The sequence below is a fragment of the Cariama cristata genome, unplaced genomic scaffold (assembly GCF_000690535.1).
Source record: "Cariama cristata isolate BGI_N322 unplaced genomic scaffold, ASM69053v1 scaffold9243, whole genome shotgun sequence".
NCBI lineage: Eukaryota > Metazoa > Chordata > Aves > Cariamiformes > Cariamidae > Cariama > Cariama cristata.
This window is the reverse complement of record NW_009608984.1, coordinates 30,154-43,017: the sequence shown is the minus strand read 5'-3', so window position 1 is coordinate 43,017 and position 12,864 is coordinate 30,154. Positions and strand designations below refer to the sequence as shown.

Sequence of the window (12,864 nt, the reverse complement as noted above, 5' to 3'; positions counted from 1 at the left end):
ATGCCCCGCCGTGCTGCCGCCCCAGAGCTGCGCCGGAGCTGCCGGTGCCCTCCTTGCCACCGGGCCTTTCTTTCCCCTTTTATTTCTGTTTCTTTCCACTTCTTTGAGTGATGCTTTCCATGTCACACCTGGGCCTGGTGTTGCCCGCGTTGCCTGATTCGCGTGTTCACCGCCTTTCTGACACAGCAAACAGGCTGCACGCAGATCTTGAGCTCTGCACAGTGCTCTGCAGCGATCCGCCCTGCCTTCCCCCGCTTTTTAAAGCCTGCCTTATCTCTGTTTCACCCAGAAAAAACAGAACATCCGATTTGTTTTGAGATGGGCAGAAAAATTCTTCCACTAGGAAAACCAGTGCATTGCAGAGGGGCAGGAGAGAAGTGTGTAACAAAGACAGACAGCAAATACCTTTCATTTCACTGTATGGTGTTTTTTTTTCCCTTCTTTCTTTTTTTATGGTTACATTTGGATTCCATTTTCTCTCTCCTGAAATCTTCCAAACTCTACAGGGCTTTTTTCTCTGTTTCCTTTTTACTCCAGACCATTACATTTTTGACACCAGCTTTTTGTCTAAACACAACTTTCAGCTTCATTTCCATTGCAAAAAAAACTGATCTGGGAGTACTAAACAACACAGAGTTCACTTTGGAAGCAAGAAATAAAAATAACGGGAAGATAAACTGCTCCTTCACAGGCCTCGTGGGCAAACAGCAACTAGGCGGGGTGTAATCACTACCTTTTTCTTTTTCCACTGCGAGGTTATTTGTGTGTCTCCAGCTGCTGCTTAGCCCGCCTTTGCCTAGGCTGCTTTTGTCCCGCCAGCTGGGATTCTTTAACTTGCTGCTGGTAGCATTTAGAAGCTGAGTTAAGAGTCCTAAAGTAGCTCCCTACTCAGCCTCCTTCGTTAAAACAGGGCAGCTGTAAATCCAAACGCTGATGTGGAGCCGGGAGGGGAAACCGTTTCCTTCTGAAGTGGGAGAGGAGGAGCGTGAGCCCTGATGCTTCAAAGGGAAAATGTTACTTCAACCCCGTAAGCTTAACGGCACCGTGGAAGTATTAACCAAAACTCTGGTCCGTTTGGGGCTTGGTTGCTGAATGGGGCATTGGCGTGCTGCAGAAATTATTGTAGTTCAAAGAAGCCTGGGTGACTTGGGAGCTTCTCTAGGGCTTTTGGTGCAGCCCTTAAATAAATACGACCTTTTAAAAGCATTTTAACTGTTTATGGGACTGGCCTGTGAACGAGAAGAGGGGAATAGATAGTTTGCAGTTGAGGAAAGGAGAAATTGCTGGGCAGGAAGGCTTTAATTAAACAAGAGGAGAGAATCTCCTTGGTTTTCCTTCATCAAAGACAATGAGTGTAGCTGCTTTTGTGTTCCTTTTCAGTGATGATGGGGTGCCAGTTGTTTAGCTCTGGCAGGTAGTGTGGCAGGTGTAGCATCTTCAAAATATGCTTTGGATGCTGTGGTCTTCAGTCAGGAGTTAATATAGCATTAAATCGTGACGCAGCCTGCTTTGCGAGGCTGTTTCTGCATTCATGCCTTCGGTTGCCCGGGAAGTGTGTCAGTTGTCTAAAGAGTGGTTTAGCACTGTTCAGAGTCAGGTTTGCTGCTTTAAAACCAACCAACTAACCAACTCGCCCACCCACCGTGATATGTCATGAGCTCTGATGGGGTTTGATCACTGCGAGCTGCATCTATGAAGGAAGCATGGTGCTGTTGCGGTGGACGCAACCACAGGTGTCTGGGGACTCTGAGGAGTGTAGGGTGTGAACACATTGGGTTTGCTGGCCGTCGTGGTGCTGAGGTAGTTGTGTTAAAGCTGGATACCTTCCTGTGGCTTCTACAGAAGTGAACCAGACAATATTGCTATGTATTGCTAGTAAAGGATATGTTGAAAGAATAAGGTCCTTATAAGCCTGTATGACTTTCATAAAGAAAATACCCCAGGAAGTTGGTGATGGGGAAATTCCAAAATTTGATGGAGCAGGTTACGACAAAGACTTGGTCGAAGCTCTTGAAAGGGACATTGTATCAAGGAATCCAAGCATTCATTGGTATGAGGATTTTCTCAATCGAAGTGCTTTTGCTAGTGTGGAGAAGGGCAGAAGTTATCCTTCTTCTAACTCTTAAAACAGGGAGCCATCATAATCTTCTACAGATAAGCAAAACAAGGTCTTTTGATTTTAACAGTTTATCAATTTGATTACAGTTAAGCTTTTGTTGCTAAGTGATATTGCAGTACATCCATTACAGGTACTGCTGAAATGAAAGTACACTCCAGAGAACTTTAAAAATACCGCTTTGGTGTTCACATTGTCCAAAACAATTTTTAATTAAGCAGCTCTGGGTAACTTGAGTTGAAAATAATTTTTTCCCTACCTTCCAAAAGTGGATTCAATTTTAGGTCACAGGATTATAGGAGTGCTCTCATGAGGCATATACTAGCATGCTAAAAGAGATGGTACTAAGTGAAAAGCTTTCCTCTTTTTCTTGTATGAAAATAGAAGAAATATTGTTGTACGGGAATCTTATATGAGTTTCTTCATCTTGCACAGGGATGACATAGCAGATTTGGAGGAAGCCAAGAAATTATTAAGAGAAGCTGTCGTTCTTCCAATGTGGATGCCTGATTTTTTCAAAGGGATCAGAAGACCTTGGAAGGTGAGAATTCATTTGGTGTTTTAGTAAACGGCAAGCTGTAGTTATGTATGTCTGCTGCAGTAATGTGTGTGGATGCCTGTAGCAGCAGGCTAAAAAGGCAAATGGGAAAGATCAGGAATTTGTTCATAAAATCCTCTCATAATGATTTATGTAAAATGCACTGAAAGAAACAGCTGGAAGTGTATGCGAGCTTTACAGTAAATAGTAATTCTTTTGTATTTACTCAGTCATAGCTTGTTGACCTTATAATACTTTCTATATGTCAGCCTGTACATGTGAGCAAGCCTATAGGGTATATTCATAGAAGCCGAAATGCTTAGTCGACAGCTCTGCTTAGGATTATGGTGGCCACTCTTCAACACTTCATGGAGGAAAGCCGTCCTTGGACTGTTTTATTCTGCGTGTGCCATCAATCTCTCACTCAGACTGCAAACTGCAGGCCGGATGGTGCAAGGAAGCAAGGAGGGAGGGGGGCTAATCTGAGTGATGATTTAGCTTTGCAGTTACACTTGCAGCAGGGCACAGTTACTGCTGGAGTGGGAGAAATTCAAAGTGGGAGAATGAGATGGAAGTGGGGCAACAGGAGGGATGTAGGACTGAGCTGGCCTGGCTCATGGAGCCCAATCTGGGCCTTGCTTAGAGCTAAAAAGGAAGAGGAGGGAGGAGGATGCTGAGCGTTTCTGTAAACAGAAAATAAAATTATCTTGCTTCTGTTGTGGGATGGATTGACACTTGCTTTGGGAATAACTAGTCACAACACAAGGGCTTTCTGGTTACTGAGAAGGATTACTGGGGAAAAGAGGCTGTTGCAAATTGTCTGTTATTCTGAGTATGCAAGGTAATGGCACGCGTAGGGAATGCTGTGTACCTGAGTAGTTTCTGTGGTTTAGGGTGCTTGTTCAGCAGTCTACGTCAAATCTTGCGTTACTAACGCTTGCCCTGTCTGTTCCTGTTTGGTCCTTGTACTTCTCTGGCTTATACTTAGGTCTGACCCTCAAAGCTGTTCTCCTCCAACCTGAGCCAGTCCTAGATCCCCGCTATTCTGCTTATTTACCAAACAAAGCCCTGCGGGAACTGATGAGTGGCAGACTTGTCATTCTTGGGGCTTGTGTCTACAGACAGGAAAGAGGGGAAGTCAGAAAGAGTGGGAGGTGATGGCGGGAGCTGGGAGATTGTTTCCTAAGGGCTGTTCATGGGGGTTTTAGTGAGTTGCAGGGGCGGCAGCCCAAACCTGGAGGCAGCCCAAACCTAACCCCAGGCTATATGACCTGTGGGGTTTAGAGTGCTTGTGGTCAGTACTAGTGGCCTTGAGGTAGACCTTAAGGATAACCGAGCTATCAGCTTGGACAGAGCCTAGATATCGTGGGTTACAAGTGTAGGGTGAGATTTTAATGTCTTTTGAACAGCCAAATCTCTTTCTTTTCCTCTTGGCATAGAGGAAGTTGATCCATACCCTTATTTTAGACTGTGGGGCCCTGTCTGTCCAGTCTTCAAAACAGGGTGACGAGCTGCTACACCTGCAGACTGCAGGGAACATGAAGAGTGCCACTGGCGTTGTCTCCAAGTGTTGTGGCAGTGGATAAAAAACAGCCTTGTTTTTTAAAGAAAGAATTACAGTCTCCATCTCTTTGCGTGAGATTATCTTTTCCTACTGAGCAGCGTCCCCTCTGAGAACTAGGTGGCTGTAGACATGGAAAAAAATTCTAAGATTATTTCCTCTCTTCAGTCTGAAATGCAAATTGATTTCTGACGAGTCTATGAAGAGCCTTCATTGTTAGCCTTTTCCCTGGTGACTTGTGAAGCTGTAACTCTCCTGAATTTATTTTTCACACAGAACAGCATGTATTTTCCCCACTGTTGACCTCTGACTGTGCTACAAGGATGAGAAGTTTTGAAGGGAAGACTGTTTCTTGCAGTAATCAGTGTAGCAGCAGGCATTTGTTGAGCCTAGGCATTCAGGACAATAATTCAGGGAAAAGGCAGCCAAATCTGGTTTTGGATGTTCAAACTCTCCTGAGAACAATTCCCAAGACAGCCCTCACAGTGTGCGCCTGCATTCAGAGGACGGTGCCTTGTATGAAGGAGCCAGCTGTCTTCCCTGATTCAACACAGGTGCTGTGTCGTTGCAGCCGTGGGTTTCGGAGCGTCCACGGGCTTGCTCTTTCTTTTTCTCCAAACTGTTTTGTGCCAGGAAGGCCTGGTTGCTCGCTGTGCTTCCCACTGCTCTGCTAGTGATTGTTACAACAACAAGAAGTAACCCTGCAGTGATTTCATCAAAACAGTTACTCCCTGCGGTGCATTTCAGCTTCTTATAGGAATACTTTGGATTAACAGAGCCTTAGAGGAAGAATAAAGAAGTCTTTGTGTTTGTCAAGTAGTAAGTGGCAGCCTCCTGGTTTGCAGAGAGAAAGAGCAACTTGATCCTATGTGTTTCTGTTTGCAGCCATGCACATCTTGTTTTACTGAGAACTCAAGCTTTTTTTTTAAAAAAAAAAACCCTGATATTTCTATCATCTTCATCCCCAGAGAGCTTGGTTTTCCCCTGGCTTTACACCTGGTGTGGCTGCTTTGCACCTGTGTTACGCACATATATGATGCTGCCCATATCACGTGCAAGGTAACGCTCGCTATAATAGTTACAAAGGAGGTGCAAAGCGATGGGCTTCGGTTTCGGCAGTGAGCGGCATGTGTAACTGAAGCCAGAATTTGACCTTCCATAATAATGGAAAACCAAAGCAATATCCAAAAAATGACATTAGTCCCTTGTATCACCAGGTCCTGCATTAAACATAGTTTGTCGAACACAGGAATCAAGTGTGCTTTGAATTGAGGTGCAGCTTGTTTTAAAATATTAAATAAACACATTTGAAGCTAAAAGAGAACAGTAAGTCATCTATCACAGACTGAGTAATTTTCACCCAGTCACTCCAGGGTTGTACTCCCAGTATTATTATAACATCAGCATGACTCTGCAGCAACTCAAATTGCAGTGTATGTCTGAATGTTCATGGGGAGAAAAGGAGTCCATTTACTTTTTATGCTTCCTGCTCTGGAGCTTAGGAAACCTTGGGCAGCCTGAGGAGTGACATTGGACTGTTAGCTGTTTGGATGGTGTGTGAACGTTTCTAACTTAATTTACCGATGAATGTATGTTGAGCTTGCATTAGCTAAGTGTTAAATGGCAATAAAGGTATTAAGAGTTAATGGAAAATGGAGTACAGAGAGGCTATTGCTTTTGAATAGTACATTTTTGAATAATTGCATTCCCGGTTGATTTGTTTTTATAGATCTCTTCCATGTCATTCTTTGTGCTTTTTGAAGTAAATTTTTGTGAGGAACAGATGAAATCTAATTTGCGATGTGGCTTGCATTTAACGTATTTTATTGCTGTGGCATTTTATGTAAGTTATTAATTGCAAAGCACATTATGATGTGCAATTCTAATTCTAGCTGATTTGATTACCCCTGCAACACAGTGCAACTTTACTTTAGGAAACTCTTGTTAGGATGTAATAAGATTTTGCAGTTGGGAGAGGAAAAAAAACAAAGCTGCTTGAGCACTACGTTTTCATAGTGCCATACTTAAAATCACAGTGCCCTGTTCTGGTGCCATGCAGGCATGGAACAGTGTGGTGTCCCTCTCTGGCACTACTGCCAAAAGGATTGGAAAGACTATCCATAAAGATAACTGTATTTAGAAATATTATCAAGAGTGGTTAACCAGTCTCAGTGCTACAATCTTAACGTGGGTCCTGAGAGCACTGTGTGTCTAGCTAAAAACCCGCTTGCATAACGATGGGTAAATGTGCTGAGCTACAGAGAAGTGTGCTCCTTACTCTCTTTTTTGGGTAGACCACAGATGGAAAGACAGTCTGATGATGTGGATGCCAACGTAGGACTTAACAATTGTAGTTCAGTTTTCTAGTTTAAAGCTTTCTGAATAATCCCTGAAGTTCATATTAGGCTTTTGTGGGACTGAGCCGTAGTCCACGTGAGCCACATTTGCTTATCTGTGAAACAGAAATAGCAGTGCTTTTCTGTCATCCAACAGTGTGGTGAGGATGGTGTTTCATCCGGGAATTGCTAAGATGCAGTAGTATGGCTGTGGAAGTACTGAGATGGAGAGATTAAACGGTATGACAAAGCGTTGTATTCAGTAAATATTCTTGTGGATTCTTAAGCGTACAAATCAACCAGATTCATACGTACACATCGTCAGGACTTTTTGGCAAAATGCCAGAAAACACTGTACTGAGGGAACACAACTTTCTGGAAAAGTATTTTGGTTTCTATGAAGCTTTCTTTGTGAAGGGACCTTTGTTCCCAAAAGAAGAATTCATTGTCTTCATCTGCCTGTGCAGCCCCTCATGAGATGGAAAGGCCTAAGTTCAAGTCCAGGCTCCGTCTGATTCAGAGCAAGGCTGTAAATCTGTTGTCTGCTTCCCGGGTGATAGGTGCAGCAACAGTTACTGGCTTTTGTGATTCCGTCTCCAGTGGAGTGGTAGGAAAAAAATCACAGAACACTTCCACGCTGTTCTCGAAAGCAGGATTCTTGTCTTTCGTTTTCCGCTGATGACAATTATGTTATTAAACAATTTAAATACAGATCTTGGATCATATGGAGATGTAGTGTAGAGTACCAATTGCAAAGTTTCTTTATTTGTTGTTCATTACCTTTGTTTTCACCTTTCAGGGCGTGCTGATGGTTGGTCCTCCTGGCACTGGCAAAACAATGCTAGCAAAAGCTGTTGCTACAGAATGTGGAACAACATTTTTCAACGTGTCTTCCTCTACCCTGACGTCTAAATACAGAGGCGAGTCTGAGAAGCTGGTCCGCCTCTTGTTTGAAATGGTATGTCCTTGATGATATGATCTGGGGATCACGAAGGTGAGAAAGGACATCTCTCTTGGTTTCCTGCCCCTCCAGTAGCATGTTGGAAGTATGGAGTTCATTGAACTGACACCCCCTCAACCAGTTAGAAAAACATAATCTCTGTCTTTCTATCCTTTTCTGGTGTGTTGTTGGGGATTAGGAAGCAAATGGTTCATCACCCGTGTTTAAGATAGCATTTTCCAGACTAAACGTAGTGTTGTGACCTTGGCAGAAATTCAGTTCTTATTCGGTTATGGGGTAACAAGCCCATAGGAAGTAGACTTGAAGTTGGAAGGGATTTGGAACTGTTATTCTAGAAGCAATACATGTTTTTGTTCTGTTTCTATTCTGAATGATGGACACAAGCCTCTCAGTGAAGTTGTGGGTTTGGTCCGTCATGGGGTATGTGAAGGACGTGCCCATGTGGACCTATACTGAAGAGTCGTTCACCTCTTTGGGATCCTCATTGCACTTCTAGAATACTCTCAGTTAAAACCTGTCTTTGCTGAGGTAGGCTGAGCTCCCTTCTGTCCTCTATGCATACCCCTCACCAACAAAAAAACCCTGGACATAAAAACTGCCTGCATTTGGATTGTCTTCCTTTTCTCCTTTGCAAGACTGGTTGCTGAGGAAAGCCAACCAACACTGAAAGACCCCTGACTCAAGGAGTAGAATTTAAAGTGTATAACCTTCAGCATATGCCAGACAGTTTATAAATCAGTATCTTGAATTATTTTCTTGTGACAGGCGGGGAAGATATGTACGTAGTATGTCTAGTGGGACTGGGTTGTGGTCTGATGAGGGCCTGTGCTTGCTGCCGCAGCCTTAATAGTGATGTTTTCATTTGAATAAAGGCGAGGTTTTACGCTCCAACAACAATCTTCATTGATGAGATAGATTCCATCTGCAGCCGTAGAGGCACGTCTGACGAACACGAGGCGAGTCGGAGAGTCAAGTCAGAGCTGCTTGTGCAAATGGACGGTAACAAGCGTTTAGATCCAAGTTTGGGGCTGCGGTGCTGTTTCTTTACAGGTGGGAATGTAAAAACTCGAGCAATCTGGAAAACCTGGCTTTACGGGTAAGGGAAAAATAAGGTAGAATTTGAGGGTAGTGTATTTTTGGAGTGTTTGAAGGCAGGGAACTGAAAAGGGTGTTCTGCTTTATTTTTTCTAAAATGGCCATTTTGATGGTAAATTAAAACTCATGTTTAAGAGACATAGACTCTAGGGGAAGCAGATAATGGAGCTTTGTGCAGTTTAATACAGGTCTTTAATGTTCATGCATTTTAAAGAAATTTCTCCCCTTTGCTAGAGTCTCCAGCTTGGTGACCCCACTGTGAGATCTGATTTTGCCGTATTCTGTGGTGGCAGCTAATATTACCCTTTTAGTCAGATTTAGTACCTGTTCCGTGCAGGTGCACGTGACGAGGATGACCATCTGAGGCATATTGTTTGGCGTAGTGGTTTGATAACCACCTCTGTATTGCAGCTATTGTTTCGCTACTATTTATAATGTCCTCAAATGTCCAAGTTCATTATGGTAAACTCAGGGTAGGCAACTTTTTGCCCCAAAGTGATAATTTCTTTGCAGTCCTTATTTGGGAGGTCACAGAGTGATTCCTATTTCTTCCATAGCCAGACTTGACAGAGATAGCACTTTCGGTGGGACTAGTGGGGCTACACTCACATGCCACTGTGTTATTAGCACTGTCAAAGAAAGCCCTCCCCTGACTCAGCAAAAGAATGAACTGTCCCCCTCTCTGTGACAAGGATGGTCTTGTCACACCTAAGCTATGGGAAATTTGGAAAGGGGCACGAGGGCTATATAGAGCTGTTGCTTAGCTTTGTCCAGGCTTTTGCAGTGTTTATCTGTGCAGTGTTTCTTAGCAAGCGTCTCAATCAATAAGAGCTGTGGCGTGAAATTGCTCTAAACTGTTATGCTTGCAGGGGTAGGTGGTGCTCTGGAAAATGATGACCCTTCCAAGATGGTTATGGTATTAGCTGCTACAAATTTTCCCTGGGATATTGATGAAGCTCTCCGGCGGAGACTGGAGAAGAGGATTTATATATCTTTGCCGACAGGTATGTTTGCTACGAGCATTTTCCTTTAAAATGGCCTTTGCAAGACGAGCTTAGGATTACTGCAGGACTGTTGGGTTTGGGAGGAATCTTGATGTTTTAGTGATGAGCACTGAAATTCAGGGGTTAATCGTTCGGCTGGGTCGCTTTATTTTTAAAGAGAGTGAGAGAAAGAAAAAAAAAAACACAACTACTTGCTTGGGGGCTTAAAAACAAAGAGCTGCGGCATTTTATTGCAAGCCCATTGGTGGGTTCTTACATTTTGAAAGAGAGTTAGTTTTAATGAGCCTGGAATTATTTTAAACGTTTAACAGTCAATCCTTGAGTGATCATCAAAGGCAGCCTTTGGACATGTTCAGAAACATTGTGAATGCACTCCGTGCCCTTGCAGACAAATGCAAAGAAGTGGATCCGTGAATTTTCACTTACAGGCTTAGTTCATTCTAAATCACTGCTTGCTTGCCTTTATGACTGTGCTTCGAGTCACTCAGAATGCAGCAGGCTGATTGCTGCCCGAAGACGTCTCGCTTTGTATTGTCTTTCCTAGCTGTCATTCACCTGTCCTATTAATTTTGAGATTCCTATCACTTGAAGTTTGCGTAGCTTCATTTTTTCTTGGTACAGTGGGTGCCTCATCTCCCTGCATGAGCAGTCAAGATAACAAGATGCGTGTTCATGGTGACAGCAGTTGTGATTGAGTTTAGCAGGTATAAGGACATTTAATAGTTCTACAGCTTGTCGTTGCAGCTTACAGGCGCTAACAGCTCCTAACAGGATGCCTGTCTTTATGACCAATTAGTTTAAAATCCTCTCAGCTCTTGCTCTTGTTTCTAATTAAACCATATTGTTTTTTTGACACAGTGTATTACACCCTGGACAACATATGAGATGTGCTATGGTTTTATTTCCAATCTTATGTTCTGTTGCATCTATTCTGTAAATAAGAATGTCGAGCTGTTCTGGGCAAGTCTAAATGGTGCATTTATAACTGTGCTGTGTGATTTGATGTGTTCAGGCATTTTAATTGAAAAAGTGATATGATATGTCATATATACCTGTATATTGTAGAATTTGATGCAAGTATATGTTCTACCGTGTTTCATTTTCAAAATACTGCAAGGACTTGCTTAGCCCCATAGCAAAGATTAGAAGAATGTTCTCTGATACAGGACACTCTCTGCAGGTAATGCCGTATGTACATTGTGCTCTGTAAACAATAAATCCCCATTTTATAGCTAGTGCCAGTTGTGTGTGATTGATAACTCTGTACTCTTGACAGTTCTGCAAAGCACACAAAACCAGCAGCTTTAGACAAGCTTTCTAATTCCTTTTATATTTCCCCTCCCCCCAAATTTAAAAAAAAATAATAATCGGGGACATCAATAAATAAAACATAAATGTGGACATTTCCTTAAGACTTTTAGCCTTCCCTACTGCTGCTACTTCTGTTGTGGCTGTCCTCTTTTTTAGGTCATAAAAATTGGTCACTGGGGAAATAAAGATGCTGAGCTGGTAGATTTTTCTGTATGGTAAAAACCAGGAAAGCATTCATCCTCTTCCTTACCACCCTTGTGCAGAGTAACACTGGGGCCTAAGCTGTCAGATGTGAATTCCCCCTTATAAGCCTAGGCTGCTTAACATGTGTACCCAAATGCACATATGCACATGCCCTCTACAGGAAAAACGGTTAGTGGGCTGCAGAAGTGCTCATTTACACGGCTGGTTATCGCTGTGCGCACACTGCATCTAGGTCTGAAAGTGGGATACCTAGACATTTGTATTGTAAATATATTAATATATGTTTACTGTATTAATGTATCTGTTTTCTATCAGGCTTCAGCAGCTTTCTTGGGTCCCAACTGAGTACAGTGCTTAAACATATGCTTAAAGTTCAGCCTATTGTTAAGGGGCTTGTGCGGTCTGAAGCTCTGTTAATAGAATCCTCATTGTGGTTCTAATGAAACTGTGTAAATAATACGCAATCAAACACTTGAACAGCGAGTGAATCCAAAGGGATGTGAGAAGAAGCAGACGTTTGTAGGATTGTGCTTTTGTGCCCTTGGGTAGTATGTGACTAAATGCTTTGCCACCTGAGACATAACAGACATTTTTAATGACGTATGACTTTGGAAAATGTCTCTAGAGCATGCTGTTTTAATATACTGCTTTTAACCGTATACTGTACTGTACTTGATTGCACACTTTACTATGATTTGTTCTGTCTCTTTCCTTTTCTTACCTTAAACCCTTGTGTTTGTTTCTCTGAAAAATCTAGGTTGTGTTTATATCTTTTTTTCAATGTTACTCCTGCAAGTCTTCAAACAAGTATTTTTATGTTGTAGCAAAAGGCAGAGCAGAACTACTTAAGATTAATCTTCGGGAAGTAGAACTGGATCCTGATATCAGCCTTGAAGAAATTGCTGAGAAGATTGAAGGCTATTCTGGTGCTGACATCACTAATGTTTGCAGGTATCTTGTTCCCCTTAATTTGCAAATAAAACTGCGTAGGAAGTCATCATTTGCATTATGTGATAAAAGGCAATACCCTCTGCAGCTGAAGCCATGCTAACACTGACTGTGTTTGAGGCCCAAATCTATTTACTGGAACGATGGGTTACTGTCCTGTGGAGCAGTCTAAAGACCATGGAGTCTTTCTGTGAGATGTGGTTAAGTTTTCTTGGATCTGCAGAGAAAAAAATTCTCTGAGCAAATCTCATGTTACCGTTGGCTGCATTTACGGCATTTGTCTGCATTTGTTAAAAGTAGTGCAGAACAGGTTTGGATTTATTTTTTTTTAAATCCCCTTAGTTTAAGAGCTAGAATTTTGTGACGCAGAGGAACTTTTCACAGAATACTTCTTTGGGGCCTCTGTGTCCTGTATGTTTGGACAGCCCCCAGTGTAGTGCGGTCTTGGTTTCTGCCTGAATCTTCTAGGTGCAAGGTTGATACAGATAGTTTATAGCATTAGTATTGAATTTATTTCCATCCTGTTCCCACAATTTGTTTCATTTTTTGACAAATGAGTCTTTTCTGGTGGAGGATATGTATTTGAAAAAACTTATTGGAAGGAAATCTATGTCCCTGCCAAGAGAAACTGATCCTTTAACAACATGGCTTGGGATTATTTCTTTTCTTCCCCTGCTGCTTTGCTGAAATTGTGAAATGACTCCATCGTTTTGAAAACTTGGTGTGTGTCATGCAGTGCAATAGTTAAATTACCTGTTCTCCCTGGGGCCTGTGTTATCCCTTGCTGGGA

General features: G+C 42.5%; 1 protein-coding gene across 2 annotated transcripts in view; it reads left to right on the top strand.

Moving 5' to 3' along the window:
- KATNAL1 (katanin p60 subunit A-like 1) overlaps positions 1-12,864 on the top strand; it is a 33,886-nt gene that overhangs the window by 17,255 nt on the left and 3,767 nt on the right. For both annotated transcript variants that reach the window (XM_009697357.1, XM_009697356.1), the window contains exons 5-10: positions 1,948-2,050; positions 2,552-2,657; positions 7,351-7,509; positions 8,385-8,511; positions 9,477-9,611; positions 11,951-12,077. In XM_009697357.1, the coding sequence (XP_009695659.1) occupies positions 1,948-2,050; positions 2,552-2,657; positions 7,351-7,509; positions 8,385-8,511; positions 9,477-9,611; positions 11,951-12,077 (757 nt within the window). The remainder of the gene's footprint in view (positions 1-1,947; positions 2,051-2,551; positions 2,658-7,350; positions 7,510-8,384; positions 8,512-9,476; positions 9,612-11,950; positions 12,078-12,864) is intronic.